Genomic DNA, 18229 nt, shown 5'->3' with positions numbered 1-18229 from the left:
TGCCCTTTTTAATTGTGTTTATTCCCCCGAAAATTGAAGAATTTGAATTCCTATTTCTGTAGCTTTCCTTTAATTTTAGCTAAAATATATTACAGAAACCAATTCCTCTTTGGAGGCTTCATTATAGACTCTGTAACATATGACCTAAGAATAGTGTAACATGCAGCACAATTTTTTTTTCTGCAAAATGACGGATACCTCCATGAAGCCTGAAGAACCCCGTTATAGATTGGTTTGGCCCATTGGCACTTCTGCCAATTATCATGCAATCGATCCATCAGATCTTTAGTTGATTACATTTTTTGTTGTTAACACGAAACTGAATAAATGGAACATGCAGATGTGAGCTCTGACCATAGACATGATTCAGTCAGAGACTGCAATCTCCTCCGTACGCATGTGATTCACCATGTGTTTTCAGCAGGAAGAGACTAGAAAACCGCTGCCAGACCCCCTTTACAGCATCTTGTCTACCCTGAAAAAGAAAGGATCCAGCATTGAAATAACTGCTGATAATTCTGTCCCTTGACATCATTTGTCAAGGGAGAGTCTGGAAGACTCCATACACGTGATGTCTGTCCCAAAAACTTTCATCTAATTTGTGTATGGGTCTTTGGTGTCCATGCAAAAAAGATAGGCAAGCACATTATATTATTCTTCTTCAGGAAAAAATATGTATCACAAATTTATGAAATGGCATCAAATCTAAAATAACTATACATATGAAACCTTCCAACATTTACTGTACATTTAAAGGCTGGAAGCTAGTCATTAGCAAATACGTGATTAATGTGCAACACAGTGATGTTGTGGGGGTGGAGGAGCTATTTTCTGGTAAAGAATTACTTTAAACCCCCCCAACAATGGCTATGATTAAGGAATTCCAATTCTGCCTGTTTTAACCCCTTAGATGTGCAGTTGTAGCTGTAACACCTAAAGAATTTAAAGGTAGATGTAGTGACAGATGTGTCCCTTACTGGGCTGCTTGCCATATGTTTCATAAAGTTACTTTTGAAAGCAGGAGATTATCACTAGAGGAATAGTAATACTGCATTCCTTACTGTCAGCTTTCTGCCTTTGCACAGACTATACAGAAAGCTGCCAATCAGTGGTGTGGGCTGGGTTATAAAGCGTTCAGTATTCAGAGAACGGCTAAATGTTCAGCAGAGAAAACTGATTTTTATTTTTTTTTCACAAAATGACAAGTAGTCCAGTAAGTGACACATAGCTGGAGTGTGGTGCCTCTGCTCTGTATAACCCTGCTCTCACCACTGATTGGCAGCTTTCTGCCTATGTTCCTTGTGTAGAGAAAGCTGACAATCAGTGATGTGGTACACAGAGCTCAACATTCAGAGATCTGCTAGATCTGCAGTAGAGAAAACATAGATTTTATCAAAACTGCAACGATAAGCTCAATAAGTAATACATCATTGCTATCAGGGTCTCTGCCTCTGCATCATGCTCCTCTCAGATGGGATATCAAAAACCTGGTGACAGATTCCCTTTTAAATGTATATAAAATGGTCCAATCTAGAAATGAATGTGCTGTTATGTAGCTTAACTTGGTAATGGTCTTCTTTCTGCAGGCTTACCCAGAGTATCTCATCACATACCAGATTGTGAAGCCCGAAGCTCCCTTACAAGCTGCCACAACAGCAGAGCAGAAAACCTAGTTCATCTCCATGGACTCTTTAAAATTGAACATCTACAACAGAGTGACTCTGAGACTGGCTAAGTGTTACATTGATGGTGGCTGCAATCCCACTGGCTACTGTTCCTTTAATGACGATGTTTACAAGTAGCTGCCTTTTTAATACCATTTCTCAGGCTCCTTTTCATTAACTCATCCAAGCAAAAAGCAAAACAAAAAAATTCTCGTCTGAGATTTTAGCAGCATTATAGTACGTATTGCCGCCTCATCACTTCCACATTGGTTTGAGTGTTACATGTATGTGTAACGTTTCTGTGACCATTTTCTTGTACTGTCATCTGGAGTACCTTGGAAAGGGGATGCAGTGTAATCCGCTATTTATTTGTTTTTATATTTGTGTATAAATACACTAAAATGGGCTGAAATTTTAAACTGATTTCCTTCCCTTTTCTTTGCACAAAGGTGAGTTCATAAACAATGCAACATTAACTTACTGTGGAACAAGCTAGAATATTTGATCAGTGTCTTTTATTATATTTGCACTTTTACTGTCTGTATATGAAGGAGGAACAATGAGGCGTAAAACACTAAAGCTCAATTTTTCTCTAAAGTGGATATACAGGAACGGAAAAGCAATTTTATCTATACTGCTCAAAAAAATAAAGGGAACCCTAATCCATTTGCAACAGGCTGTTTGTGTGTTCCCTTTAGTTTTTTGAGCAGTGTGTGTATATACACCTCTACAGAGGTGTAGATCCTTACATGGGACATGTCAGCAGGTCCCTTAGCTACACATTACTCACTCGGTATACAGAGCATTGTACATTAAAGGGGTGTTCCGTTTTCTAACAAAGCTGTATTCGTTATGATTTTATATCCGGTATATAATTATGTATTATATCGTTTTGGTTTCAATGTTTATGATCTGCAAAATTCATTCTTTCTTTGGATACAAGTGAGATTCTCACCTTACCGTGAAGATTACTGTGACTACAAAAATATATACAGAAATCATATTACCAAATTATGTAACAGTTCAGACGCCAAAGTTTCGTTAAATGCTCCCGGTGCCTATGAAATCTAGTGCATATTACACAATTTAGTCACTTTTCTGTAGTTTGACACCATCTATGGATAATTTTAGTTTTAAAACTTTGGCGCACATTGTAGGCCAAACCAATCATGCACAAGACCCCTTCTCTAAACTCCACCTAGTTGTCAAGTAAGACACAATGAGTATCTAAAACGCATTATTAATTTGGTACCAGTTGCAAATTGAGCCACAATTCTGGCACATATACCTTAGTACATCTCCACCAATGAGTAAGCTTTATTTGTTAAAAGTAGAAGCCCGCTTCAAGCAAACTGGAACCACTAAAGAAAGCTCTGTTCTGTTTTTCCTTTAAGGCATTTGTGAACCTGATGTACAGGACCAGCCACTGGTCTCCTGGTCTGAACGCCACGTATATACCTATGAGAATGTTGAGTTTGGGTCGGGAGATCTGCGGTCAGTCTATACATGGACCATGTTTCACGGACAGCTGATTTCAGCCTAAGGTGGAACTTGCCTTTTATTGCTTGCTGTAGACTCGCACGCACATTGACCTATACAGTAAAAGGACAATCTCTTGAGGAAGCTATCCACTTATTCTGTCCAGAGTTCCTGTGACAGGTTTTCAGGTCCATCATTTCCTATATATATATTGGCCAAGTCTCTTGAGACGACCACCCTTCTAGAAGTTATTTTCTAGTGAAATTTCGACTAGTAGTCTCAGAAATTTTACTGTATACTTTAACTCCAGAATGCAATTTTTCTTCAGTAGAAAAGAACAGTAGTCCTGTCCAGAGCAATGTTCTCTTGACTAGAGATGAGGGAACCCGAAATTAGGTTTGGGGTTCGTACCCAACAGTTAGTGTCTGGTGCTAAACGCCGAACACTGGCTTCTCCCAGAAGTTCGGTGCAATGTTCGAAGTTCCAAGGCAAGTCCGTTGCCGAGAAAGAGATTTTCCAGCTCAAAAGTCCGGGTCTCCATTGTTTTCAATGGGGTTTGGGTTCTACTTCAAGTTCGGGTACTGTTCTGGTACCCGAACTGAACTTTGGAATAAAGTTTGGGTCTGGTACCAGAACTCGAACTTCCACGGGTTCGCTCATTCCTACTCTGATGTTTTTGCATTCCTCCTAGTTGTGTAGGCATAATGCTCACTGTACAAAACTAATAATGTATGACAGACTGCCTTTTATTGTTGGGCTCCTCATAATGAACTGGACCCCCAGAAACCCGGCTGGATTTTACATTTGATAGATTCCAGAGTGAAGTAGAATAAAAACAGATGTTCGGTGTAGCACTTCACCTCTAGATTCCACTATATACATGCTAATATTTGTATTTACCTTCGATTCCTACAGTTATTACATCATATATGCAGTAGAGAGATTAATTATGTTCTCTTATCTGCACCTGAGACCCCAGAAAAGGATTGGTATGCTGCCTATGGGCAATCCCACCTATCTAGTACCATAGGCATGAGCAGCTGGTAGTAGGTATGATTTGGTATCGGATATTCTAGGCTATTGTGAAATGTTTTTGCCATATGAATTGTTGGAGACATAGGAGCATATATATCAGCTGTAATGTGTCTTCTTCCTGTAAGATGATTCCCCTATTTGATCTACCTATGCATCGAAATGGTGCAAAATGTAAGCGTAAATTATCGGATATTGAGCGTGTTGATTGATGTAACAGAGTATATCTTCATCATATCTATTCTTTTAATTATCTCATCAGTTTTTTGTAGCAGCTTATTCGTCTACATCGCTCATGTAATGGTTCAATGTACTGTGTTTCCCAGAGAGCCTCAGATTTACTATATACAACAGATGACAAGACGAGAACTGCTGGCCTAAACAAAGATGGACACACATCTGTGTTGCTGCCTGTGTCATATATATTTAGAAATTAATTGGCAACACCGAAGAGTGTCACTTGTAATCTGGCTGTCCTCATACGTTACTGTCTGTCTACAAAAAAAAACTGTACTTTTACTAGCTCATAACTTGTTCATTGTTTCCACCAATTCAATAAATTGTTTTTATGTTTTGGAGCCTAGGTAGCTTTGATTACATTTATGAACTAAGTGACACCATAAAGGAAACTGGCGACGTTAAACATGGCCCTTACCAATCTCTCAATGCCCTGTCATTTGACTGCTGTAGGTGGCACAAACTGCCATAGATTGTGACTTGTACGAGGTGCAGTACAGTGCCTACAGTCAAGATCCATGGGTCATTTAACTACCATTGGGAAGACTGTATTATCTTGGCTGTGGATACTGTCCTGCCCGATGTATCTACCATTTAGTCTCTGGCCAAAATGTCATCACCCAGCTACTGTTAGATTCCATGTACCTTTAAGCCACTGTTGGTCCCCTGTACCTATAGCTGTGCCACAGTCCCACAGCATGTGCCACAGTCCCACAGCATGTGCCAGTGCACTATAAGGCAAGCTTGTGACATTTTCATTCCGTCACAGGCAACAGCATCCAGCATTGCTAGACCCAGGATATGCTCCCCGTTGTGCTCCAGGTTCACATTGCCTTGGCTCCTGCTCGGAGAGTCTCTTGACAGTTTCTCTTTGTCCACATCATCCATGCTGGAAGACTCAATCTAAACACAGAGAGAAACTGGAGGCCTGAAGAAGACCCATTGAATCAGAGCATAAAAATAGCACCTCATTCTTCTCATTAAATCTCTATTATTGTGCCTCATTTTTCAACAGACAACCCAAAAAAGTTCCTGAAAAAAAAAAAATGGAAATATTTACCTCCTGAAGAAAATGGCTATATGTATGCATTGCACCAATAATAAAGCGCAGGCTACTTTGGTTTCTCTGGGAACTCCTTCAAGACTGTTGGAAGACCATTTCCGGTGACTACCTCTTGAAGCTCATCAAGAGATTGCCAAGAGTGTGCAAAGCAGTAATCAAAGCAAAAGGTGGCTACTTTGAAGAACCTAGAATATAAGACATATTTTCAGTTGTTTCACTCTTTTTTTGTTAATTATGTAATTCCACATGTGTTAATTCATAGTTTTGATGCCTTCAGAGTGAATCTACAATTTTCATAGTCATGAAAATAAAGAAAACTCTCTGAATGAGGCGTTTCCAAACTTTTGGTCTGTACTGTATGTGTGTGTGTATGTATATATATATATGTGTGTGTGTGTGTGTGTGTGTGTGTATATATATATATATATACACACACACTATGACATATCTCATCTAAGACAAACCCTAGATCCTCCGGCTACATTCACACCATGGGAGTAGCCAGGATCAAACCTAGGGGGGAGCAGAACCTCATACTGCACACCTCAGCTGCTGCAGAACCTCATACTGCACACCCCTACACTTGAAAATAAAGCCTGCAACATAAGAAGATGTGGTGATGAATGCAGTCTATTTATTCCAACTATCAATTGATGTTGATGTGTTACTGAAGACGAGCAATGCCTGTCCTGGGCGTCCTTTTGGGTAGCTATGAGGTGTACCTGACTGGTGCTAAAAAAAAAAAAGAGTGTTAGTCTGTGTGCTACCCGGCTTTCATTCTTTTTGGTACAGATAAGATATGGATAGACAGATATGGATAAATGGGTAGAGCAGATTTCTAATCTGCTTTTGCTATTGAAAACATTATCTATGAGCTCAAAAACCTTTCAGGTGACGGGGTTTTTAAAAAGCTGATCTGCTTTAGCAGCTGAAAAACGTATCCTCAAAAAATGCAGGAAACATGCTGTGTGTGAATGTAGCCTTAGATCAGGAATAGAACAGTCATTTATAGGACATTTCATAACTTTCCCAAATTCCTGTGAAAAAATATTCAGCACATTCTGCATTGAACTACTGTACCCAATTTATTATGTATTGTCGGAGTCGGTCCATTTTATACCAACTCCGACTCCACCAAAATGCGCACCTCCACAGCCCTGGACGGCACAGAGCGTGGCAGCTGTAAGCGCACCCTGGAACTTTGACATCCGGTTCTCAACTGTGGCAACAACTTTGAAATGCTTCAATATATCGCAGTGATTGACTTTTTTTTTTTTTTTTTTGTAATTTGTTAGAGGTAAAGTTAGGTCACAATGTTTTGCTTTTTATTTTTATTAAATTACAACATTTGAAGGTTGTTCCAAAATTGTGTTAAATGTCAATGGCCCCTGTAACTAATTTGTGCTACATCTGATTTAAGTAGATATATGGGTACTGTTTATTATGTCAACATTATTTCTCTTTTGTTTTAGGATGTTAGAAGGTTCAAATTTAGCAACAATTTTTCAAGGAAAATTGCAACTTTTATTTTTAATGGACCTAATCAGTTATGTAGTAACTTTGGAGGATTTGTATATTGGAAAACATCCAAGAATGATACCATTTTAAAAAAAACTTTAGTCCTCAAATTATTGAAAACGGATTTCACGAAATGTCAACCCAGAACAGGACCCAAGCCCTATTGTTCAGACACTTGCCAATGGGAAAACATGTAAGGATTTATAATAATAATAAGGCTTATTGCAACATTGTAGCACATATGGGTTACCTGTAGGAGCTAATCAACACCATACAATTTACTGATTTTTATAAACTTTATAAATAGTAAATCATATACTGCTCCTGTCAATGGCTCCCAACACATCATGATGTTCCTCACAAAGCCCCTCCCACTGTAAGATCTCTCCACAAGGCTCTTCACACAGTACCATGTCTCCCAACATACTTTGTATGATGTCCCTGCACAGCCATCCCATGGAATATGATGTCCCCACAGTTTTCCACATGTTCTGACAATTAAAAAAAAAAAAAAAAAAAAAAAACTTAAAACTACTCGCCTATCCCTGTACTCCAGATGCGCTGCTCTGTTTGTGCACCTTACTGATGCTCTGCACAGCTGTCTTGATGGAGTGATGTCATCATGCCTGCTGCAATGTGACACATAGAATCAGTGTTGGAAGGAGGACCTGATTGCTACCTGTTTCATTATTCTATTCAGCAGAATCTATCCTGAGGAAATTGAGAAGTCGGGTGGAAGGCTGCCGAGTGGTGCAAGATGCCACTGTTTTCAACCTTGTGAATTTCCCAGTCCATAAGCCACACAATAATGGCCAAATGTGGTTGCAGGCCACTCTTTGTCCAGGTCTAATCTAGTGGTTTAGTGAGTATTTTTAATCCACAGTTGCTTCACATAATTTTAAAAATTGAACCATGAAAATAATTTCCACAAAAACTTTACTTGAGCCTCAAATTTTTCATTCTCACACAAGTTAATCGTAGTAAATGGACCCTACGTCTTCCTTTCTCTGGCCTAGAGCACAAAGATAAGACTCTGCATACAGTCCCTCCCCGGAGCACGAACATCTCATTAACTGAAAACTTCTAAAAGCGAACCGGTCAGCGGGATTTTGCTATGTTCACATTTATCCTATGCTCTACTTAGTTCAGGGGGTGTATAAAAACTAAAAAGTGAGATTCCCTGACAGAACCATTCTTTAAAATAGGCCAGATGGAGTCACTTTAAACTCTGTTCTGGCCATGCCCCATGCCCTGTCATTTTAGGCCTTCGCACAACTGTTCTCAACCATGCTTTTGTGCACTAAAAAAAGACAAACACAGCTGGAACCGGATGCCAGATGGAAACCAAAATGGCTCCTCTTGCCTCATTATGTTGAACAATTGGGGCATGTCTAAATTGTTTGTTTTGGCGATATAGAAGGTAAGGCTGAGGTGAATGCCATGTGTAGAGTACATGAATATGAACTGAATGAGAAACTGGGTCTGAGCTGAAAAAGTAAATTAATGTGTATGCAAAATGTAAATGCCTATGAACACATGACCTTTACACAGAGAAAAACAAAACACAAGACAAATATCCTAAAATAAAGTAAATTGCAAAAATTGCATGAAGGTAGTATTAATAATAAGGGTATTTAGTAACCATAATTTTGATCAAAAGAATGTACAAGCCATCCCGCCACGTCAAGGCAACCCTTGTGGGACAGTCCTAACTCTTGTATTTAAAACCTTTCCACTTGTCAAGTGACGTAAATGTGAACAAGGATCGAGGGACTGAACCACCAGTAAAAGCATAGGCCAGACTGGATGATTTTCCCAGCTCAGAAACAGGGTGGTCACACCCTTATATGCACAGAATGCACACTGAACTAATTGAGAAACTGGGTCTGAGCTGAAAAAGTAAATTAAGGTAAATGCATATGAACACATTACTTTTACACAGAGAAAAACAAAACACAAGACAAATATCCTAAAATAAAAAAGTAAATTGCAAAAATTGCATGAAGGTAGTAATAATAAGAGTATTTAGTTAACATAATTTTGATCAAAATAATGTACAAGCCATCCTGCCACGTCACTGTAACCCCTGTGGGACAGTCCTAACTCTTGTATTTAAAACCTTTTACATTTTGCATACACATTAATTTACTTTTTCAGATCAGACCCAGTTTCTCATATAGTTCAGTGTGCATTCTGTGCATATAAGGGCGATTTCACACATCCAGATAATTCCGGTACCGGAAAAGCGGTAATGGAGCTATCCGTGTCCATGTGGACACTTGGTACCGCGGTGTGGCAACAGTGCTGCATCAGGACCACATGGATGGCGCCGGGAAGAAGCACTACTGTAAGCGCTGTTCCCGGTGGCTGGTGCTGACCGTGGCTGTAATTTTGCTCTGCCTGCAGGAGAGCAGAATGAATGAAATCCCGACGTGGGGTTCCCCTCATTTTCATAACCAACCAGACGAAACTTACACCTGGGGGCTGCGACCCTCAGCTGTCAGCTTCAGCCAGGTTGGTTGTGAAGAATAGAGTGAATCAAAAAACACACGGGGGCACCACTGATATATAAATAGGGATCCAACCCTGACCTATACAACAATGTAACAATATAGAGAAAGAAAAAGGAATAGGCCACACACAGGGGAATCATCTGAGACAGGAATTAGCATAAAATTATTCAATCTTTATTTGACACAAAAAGACAAGCACAAAAAAAGGTTAAAAACATTAAAATTCGTCACATATGTGACATACAAAGATCAATAGGCTCATAATAGAGCCAACCACCTATAGCAGAACACTCCACATTAAGTAGGTTTATAAGAAAGCCCTATGCCCATATAAACAGCATACCATGATGTGTAAACCATCTTCAGGGTACATTAAATGCCTATACAGAAATGCAACATTGATTCCTACCCAAATAAATGTGCACGGGTTGTAAACATAGAGGCCTTAGAGGACAGCATAATCATTAGACATCACTGCACTCATGGAACACATGACATATAACAATGAAAAAATGAATAATTAAAGGCGTGTAACCAAGAGCAGCTTATCCATAAGAGGTACATAGGTATCTGAAATAAAAGACTCAAATAGCCAACCTACAAAATGATTTGTAGGGTCCCAAAGGTTACACCCAGGACTCTGAGCGCCTCATAAGGCCAAACCATTTTGGGCACAAAAAGATAAATAGTAAGGGCTAAAATAGCCACCTATAAAAAGATATGGCACAGATTAGCATTATCTGTGCAAGAAAACCATGTGGAGTGGAGCCTGGCGGAGCAGAGACCCGACGCGTGTCGCCACCCAAGGTGGCTTCGTCAGGGGTGCTAACTGACAGTTGTGTCGTTATATATAATAGTTAATTAGTAATAGAGCGCAGCTGCGCTATTGCTTACCATAGGCGACGGCGAGTAGTATCTGAGGAAGTATGGAATTCAGCCCAGTGCGCAGGCGCTGGTGTCCGCAAGCCCGGAAACACATGACCAAATATACGATTAAAGGCTGCAATAGTCAGGCCCACTGCACAGGCGCGGGATACCAGCTAGTGACGGTGAGTAGTATCTAAGAAAGTGTGGAATTCAGCCCAGTGCGCCGGTGTCCGCAAGCCCGGAAACACATGGCCAAATATACAGTCAAAGGCTGCAATAGTAACACCCACTGCGCAGGCTCCGGATACTAGCTGGCAGGAAACTCGCCACATATTAAGAAGCATAGCTACAAGTGAAGTGACGCAGGTATATCGTCTTTCAATAAACTCTTAAGGCCTGGGTCCTCACAGGAAGTAATGGGCCATAATAGTTGCCATAAGTTAGAAAATGTTTGAAAGCATTTCAAAGCCCAATGTGACGGTCACATCTATTAGTGTGCCTGAACACCCAAAATGCCTACATAACACAAATCCTGAACCGTCATTGCGCTAGTGATAACCAACATAATTCTAATGGTACATATTATTCCTGTGGCGGCGCATAATAAAGCTTACATTATGAATACATAAGAAAATTGATCCCTGTTTATTGGTAGCTATATTTAGATGCCACCTGACCATATTATTATCATAGTGACGCCCATCACGCATGATATACCCTGACACATTGTATTGCTGGTATACGGCGATTAGTAACCGTATTCAGAGGGACAAGCAGCCGTAAACATTATATTGCTGGTACACAGCAGTTGGTAGCCCCTCTAAACATCCTGTGAGGACCCAGGCCTTAAGAGTTTATTGAAAGCTGATATACCTGCGTCACTTTACTTGTAGCTAAACTGTTCCAAATTATTATGCAAAAAGAGTTTAGGAGTGATAAGGTTAGACTTTTTTTTTGTTTGTCATTTAAACTCATTGATGGTGATGTGTGTCAGGGCTCTTTATATCACTGAAAGCAATTGCAGATACCTGTGCAAATTAGTTTGGCAGGTGTGTCCAAATAAAGGCAAAACTACTTAAGAAGGCTGTTCCACATTATTAAGCAGCCTACATTTTTTGCCAAAATGGGAAAGAAAAAGGATGTGTCGGCTGCTGAGAAGCAACAAATTGTGGAGAATTTAGGTCAAGGCATGACTACAATCAACATTGCCAAGACACTTCATCGTGATCATCGCACAATCAAGAAGTATGTAGCTGATTCCCAGCACACACGTGCGTGCTGATAAGGAAAAATTGAGGACTCTTTCCAACAGGCAATTGCGTCAGGTTAAAAGAGCAGCTGCAAAAATGCCTTGTCATAGCAGCAGATAAGTTTTTGAAGCTGCTGGTGCCTCCAACGTCCCCCGAACAAGATGCAGGGTCCTTCAGAGGTTTGCAGCTGTGCATAAGCCATCCTGTCGACCACCTCTATCCACTGCACACAAGCAGAAACGGCTCCAGTGGGCCAAACGATACATGAAGACTGACTTCCAAACTGTTTTGTTCACCGATGAGGGCCGTGCAACGTTCGATGGTCCAGATGGATGGAGTAGAGGATGGCTGGTTGATGGACACCCCATGAAAACACGGCTAAGGTGCCAACATGGAGGAGGTGGAGTAATGTTTTGGACTGGAATCATGGGGAGAGAGATTGTCGACCCCTTTAGGATCCCTGAAGGGGTAAAGATGAACTCCATAATCTATGTGGAGTTTCTAAAACAGCACTTCCTGCCATGGTTCAAGAGGAAGAACCGTGCTTTCCGCAGCAAGATCATTTTCATGCATGATAATGCACCGTCTCATGCTGCAAATAACACATCTGCATCTCTGGCTGCTATGGGCATAAAAGAGGACAAACTTATGGTGTGGCCACCATCTTCCCCTGACCTCAACCCTATTGAGAACCTCTGGAGCATCATCAAAAGGAGTGTCTATGATGGCGGGAGGCAGTTCACATCTAAGCAACAGCTCTGGGAGCGTATTCTGTCCACATGCAAAACAATTGAAGCACAAACCATCCAAAAACTGACAAATTCAATGGACGAGAGAGTTCAGAAGCTTCTTTCGAACAAGGGGTCCTATGTGCAAATGTAACATCACCTAGAATAAAGTTTTGACTTGAAAACTGTTTGATTTCATTTTGTAATAAGCTGATAATGCTTATAATTTCACAATTGACCATTTTTTTGTTCAAAATAAAAATAAAAAGGTTGAAAACTCTGCTGTGCATAATAATTTGGAACATGCATTTTGAGTGTTTATTTTTAAAAAGATACTGTTTTCATAGGCAGTTTGTTCAAAAACATTGCAATTATACTAGAATATTAGATGACTGGAAAATAACAATGACTGCAATTCATATAGGTAATTTAGAGAAAATATGAGGAAATATTTTTTGCATAATAATTTGCTTCTTTATATGTGGTTGTAGTTTATCTACTGTTTTAGACATGTCATCATGCTAGCTCTGTATGCAAGCGTACTTACTGCAGTCTATTTTGTGGGTGTAATTATAGGACCTGTATTGTGCACCTATTGTTAGAACAACCCCTGCTGGAGTTTGTCGGCAAGAATTTAGAATCCTTAGTTATTATAGTAATGACGCGATGGTGTTCCATGAGTGCTCCCTTTTCTGGGCTATTTTGTACGCATGCGTAAATAACATTAGCCATCACAGTAATGATGTTGCCCATTAGAGGATTTGCCTCCCTGGGTTAACTCCTGGCGCCTGCGCAGCTGTTTCAGCTATTACGGCCTCCTATTCATTTGCTTGATGACGCTTTTCTGACTTGTGGATGTCCGCGTTAGTGCACTGGGTTACCATAGCAAAGCTATTGCATACAACATGACGAGTTTCCTGTCAGCTAGTATCCCGCACCTGCGCAGTGGGTGTTACTATTGCAGCCTTTGACCGTATATTTGGCCATGTGTTTCTCGACTTTGATCTTGGCCCCCCCAGCCTAAAAACAGCAGCCCCCAGCTGCCCAGAAAAGGCGCATCTATTAGATGCCCCAAATCTGGAGCTTTGCCCGGTTCTTCCCACTTGCCCTGTAGCGGTGGCAAGTGGGGTAATGGCACCTTTTGATTATAAGGTGACATTACGCTCGAATTAGTAATGGAGAGGTGTCAATAACACACCAATCCATTACTAATCCTACAGTAAAGAAAGGGTTAAATAAACACAATCCCACAATAAGAATAAATTATTTTAATAAAAAAATACAACAAACTTTTATTATCTTTATTATACTGGTAATTCCTTAGCGAAGCCCTCGTTCTTCTGAAAAAATGTTGAAAATAATAAAACAAATCTCTACATTACCTGTCCGGTGCTCAGTCACCGCTCATCACTGAGTCCGCTTTGCTCCATTCATTCCCCAGTCAGTTACAGTTTGGAGCGGATGTATTAGCAGCGCTCCCACTGTAAATATATTAACCTCCGAGATGGATTTACGCCGTGGGATGTGACTGAGCACCGGACAGGTAATGTAGAGATTTGTTTTATTATTTTCAACTGGGGGCTGCAGTTTTTAGGCTGGGGGGCCAAGATCAATGGCCCCTTACCAGCCTGAGAATATCAGCCCTCAGCTGTCGGTTTTAGTCAGGTTGGTTGTCAAAAATAGGGGGGACCCCTCACCATTTTTTTTTTAATTATTTAAATAAAAAACAGCGTGGGGACCCCTCTGTTCTTCACAACTAACCTGGCTGAAGCTGACAGCTGAGGGATGCAGCCCACAGCTGTAAGTTTTGTCTGGTTGGTTATGAAAATGAGGGGGACCCCACATCGGGTTTTCATTCATTCTGCTCTCCTGCCGGCAGAGCAGGAGACCAGAATTATAGCCGCAGTCAGCACCAGTCACCGGGAACAGCACTTACAGTAGCGCTTCTTCCCGGCGGCCGTCCGTGAGCTCGGACTGTGTGAACAGTTCTCCGTGTGCAGCACGTGTTGCGGGCCGTGTGTCCGTGTTAAAACGGACATGTCTCCGTGTTTTGCACACGGACACACGGTCTGTGAAAACACGCTGACATATGCATAGACCCATTCATTTGAATGGGTCTACGTGTGTCAGTGTCTCTGGTACGTGAGAAAACTGTCACTACACATACCGGAGACGTGTGAAACCGGCCTAAGGGTGTGACCGCCGTTTCTGAGTTGGAAAATCCATCCTGTCTGCCCTATGCTATTACTGGTGGTTCAGTCCCTCTGTCCTTGTTCACATTTATGTCACTTGATAAGTGGAAAGGGTTTAAATACGAGAGTTGGGACTGTCTCACAAGGGTTGCCATGACGGGCGAGATGGCTTGTACATTATTTTGATCAAAATTATGTTAGCTAAATACCCTTATTATTATTACTACTTTTTGCAATTTACTTTTTTATTTTAGGATATTTGTCTTGCGTTGTGTTTTTTGTTTTCTATAAATATGAACTGAGCCTGAAGCCTCATTCAGAGATTTTAGCAAAATGGTAACTGTACGAACAGTGTGTTACCTGACCTGAACTTGACACAAAATAGTGAATAACCTTTACCACATGTCTACTTTACATCTGCATCATTTTTTACATATTTTTGTTAGGAAGTTAGAAGGGTTAAGTTGATCAGCAATTTCTTATTTTTCCAACAAAATTTAGAAAATCTTTTTTTAGCGACCTCGTGACATTTGATCTGACCTGGGGGGGGGGCCTGTATGACAGAAAATACCCAAATGTGACACTATTCTAAAAAAAAAAAAAAAAAAAAAAAAAAATGCACCCCTCAAAACCACATTCAAAAAGTTTATTAACCCTTCAGGTGCTTTATAGGAATTAAAGCAATGTGGAAGGAATAAATGGACATTTTACAATTTTTCACAAAAATTTTATTTTAGCCCCAATTTTTTTATTTTCACAAGGGTAACAGGAGAAAATGGAACCCAAAATTTATTGTGCAATTTCTTCTAAGTACGCTGATACCCCATACGTGGGAGAAAACTACTGTTTGGGCACATGGCAGGGCTCGGAAGGGAAGGAGCATCATTTGACATTTTGAATACAAAAATAGCTGAAATCTAGAGCGGACTGTTTGGGTGTACAGAAAGGAAGGAGTGATGTTTTGGAATGCAGACTTTGATGCAATGGTCTGCGAGTGTCATTTTGTGTTTCGAGATCCCCTGATGTGCCTAAACAGTGGAAACCCCTCACACGTCACCCCATTTTGGAAACTACACTTCTCAATTAATTCATCCAGGGTTGCAGTGATAATATTGACACCACAGGTGTGTACCAGAACTTTATACCATTTGGCATTGAAGAAAAAATAATTACATTTTTACCACCAAAATATTGCTTTAGCCACATTTTCATAGAGGGAAATGGGTAAAAATGGCATCAAAATTTATCACACAATTTCTGCCAACATAGAAATACCTCACCTGTGGATGTACAGTACGAATTACCCACACAACAAGAATCGGAAAAGAGGGCGTGCTATTTGCCTCCTGGAGAACAGTTTTTCTTTGAATAGTTTGTGGATTCCATATACAGAGCCCCTATGTACTAGAAGAGCAGAATACATTCCCTTTGGGAATTTATCTGCAGGTGTAGTGATGACGTGACTCCATGGGTGTTTTCCAGAAACAATCAGCAGTGGATGTTGCTGAGTGGCAATTCTAAATCTGCTTTTGTATTGCCCAGCTTGTTTTGGAGACATGCACCCATAAATTAGGTGGGCTCTCAATGTTACAGAAATACCAAATATGTGGATGCTAAATATGGTTTAGGCACACTGTAGGGCTCAGAAGGTAGAGGGGCATTTGGATTTGGAGCCATAGTGCTTTTCCAGAGCCTTTGTGCTACCAGTAACATGGAAGCCCCCTATATTTCCTTTAACAGATGATGGATCTGAGTGGGGACTTGATTTTTTGTGGATTAAGTTAAAGCTTTTATTTGGAACATTTTACTTAACATTTGTGATTACATTTATGCTGTACTGTTCTCTATGCTGAGCACTTATATCGGTGTTTCCATCTAACTCTCCGAATGACGTAATTCAGATGACATGCTAGACTAGTCCATTTACTATAATGAGGCAGCAGAGATACTCTGGACTCAGTCTGACCTCTGTCCAGCCGTGTGCTTTTTTTTTTTTTTCAGAAGTGCACAGAACTGTGGCGGACAGCTCTTTTATGCTTGCCTAAAAAGACACACACCTGGATCATAGGCCAGACAACGTCCAAAGTGACTATATCTGCCTCATTATAGGGAATCTTCCATTGGGGGTTCCATATGAATCACGCATTTTTGAGATTTATACAGAAGACCCAGTGTTAAGCACTCAGCGTAGAGTGCAAGATAAATGTGAGGCAAGCCTTTCTGCAATCTCTGGGAGGCAGAATGATCATATCAACAGTAGGTGAAGAACTGTTTTTTTTCTTATTTTTTACGCAGTTCCTCATGCAGTGTAAGTTATTAGACAACTTTATTCTTCGGGTCTGTGTAATTACAGCAATACCAGATTTATATTTTTTTTATGCTTGGTTGCTGTCACACACTAGCAGACATTTTTAATACAAAAGCTTAGTTTTTGCATCGTCATATTTTGAGACCTATAATTTTTCCATATTTCTGCCAACAGACATCTGAGGGCTTGCTTTTTGTGGGACGAGTTGACATTTTTATTGGTACCATTTTCGGTCACACTTTTTTTTATCTTTCTATTCTGATATTTGGGAGGCAGAATGAACGAATTGACCAGCAATTCAGTTTTTTTGAATTTTTTCTTTTTTTATTTTGCTATTCCGTGTGTCGTAAAATTGATAAGGTAGCTTTATTCTTCAGGTCAGTACGATTTACAGCGATACCACATTTATATAATCTTTTTATGTTTACGCGTTTTTACACAATAAAAACTATTTTATAGAACAAATAATTTTACATCACTGTATTGAGTGATAGCTTTTTTTATTTTTCTACTTATGGAGCTGTAAGGTGTCTTGTTTTGATGAAGTTTTCAGCAATACCATTTTTATTTACATTTGTCTTTTTGACCGCATTTTATTCCACTTTCTGTTCGACAGTATGATGAAAAATCATTTTTTTGCCTCGTGTTTTTTTGTGTTCACTGAAGGGGTTAACCAATGTGAATTTTTATAGGTCGGGTCATTCCAGATGTGATGATCAGTGCTGCCACTAGGAATTTCGGGGCCCCATACTGGCAAAATTTTCAGGCTATGTGGCCACGTATGCAGAAAATTTCTGCTTCAAAACTGGACTCCTTCCCAGAAAATGCACGTTTTTTGCGCGTTTTCTGACTCATAGAAAATAGCAAAAATGCTGACTTTTCCGCAAAATTAATGAGCATGCTGCGTTTTTTACCACGAATCGTTTTTTTTGCGGAAAAAAACGCATCAAAGTGCACAAAAAGTGCGGAATTCATTTAAAATAATGGGATGCTGCTCGTGTGCGTTTTTGAAGCGTTTTCACCGGGACAAACGCTTCAAAAACGCTTACGTGGGCACACAGCCTCAGGGCCCCCTTGAGACTCCACCCAGGCTCCACCCCAGCCCCACCTCCACCCCTCGAACTTTCCACAGTCCCACTGCTCTCGCTTGAAAAAACTCCACGTCTCACCAATCACATTAACAGTTCCCATCACCAGATCACACCTATAGCCAGCAGCTCTTGTTTGGCCAAAAGATTTTTTTAAGCCGCCACCATAACACTGTAGATACTTTTTGCCAAGTTCAACTCTACTAGAACCTATTAAATATTTGTTAAAATATGCAATACAATTTAATTATATTTTCATTTATTTTTCAATTTTTAAAATGACCAGTAAT

The 18229-nt window shown here is 40.2% G+C and overlaps 1 protein-coding gene across 2 annotated transcripts in view; it reads left to right on the top strand.

Moving 5' to 3' along the window:
* TNKS (tankyrase) overlaps positions 1 to 4758 on the top strand; it is a 288176-nt gene extending 283418 nt beyond the window's left edge. For both annotated transcript variants that reach the window (XM_073543626.1, XM_073543618.1), the window contains exon 27: positions 1587 to 4758. In XM_073543626.1, coding sequence (XP_073399727.1) covers positions 1587 to 1673 — 87 coding nt within the window. In that variant the 3' untranslated portion in view covers positions 1674 to 4758. The remainder of the gene's footprint in view (positions 1 to 1586) is intronic.
* Positions 4759 to 18229: the final 13471 nt, after the last annotated feature.

The sequence above is a fragment of the Dendrobates tinctorius genome, unplaced genomic scaffold (genome assembly GCF_039654945.1).
Source record: "Dendrobates tinctorius isolate UK_male_01 unplaced genomic scaffold, ASM3965494v1 ptg000011l, whole genome shotgun sequence".
Lineage (NCBI taxonomy): Eukaryota > Metazoa > Chordata > Amphibia > Anura > Dendrobatidae > Dendrobates > Dendrobates tinctorius.
This window is presented reverse-complemented; position numbering and strand designations above follow the sequence as displayed.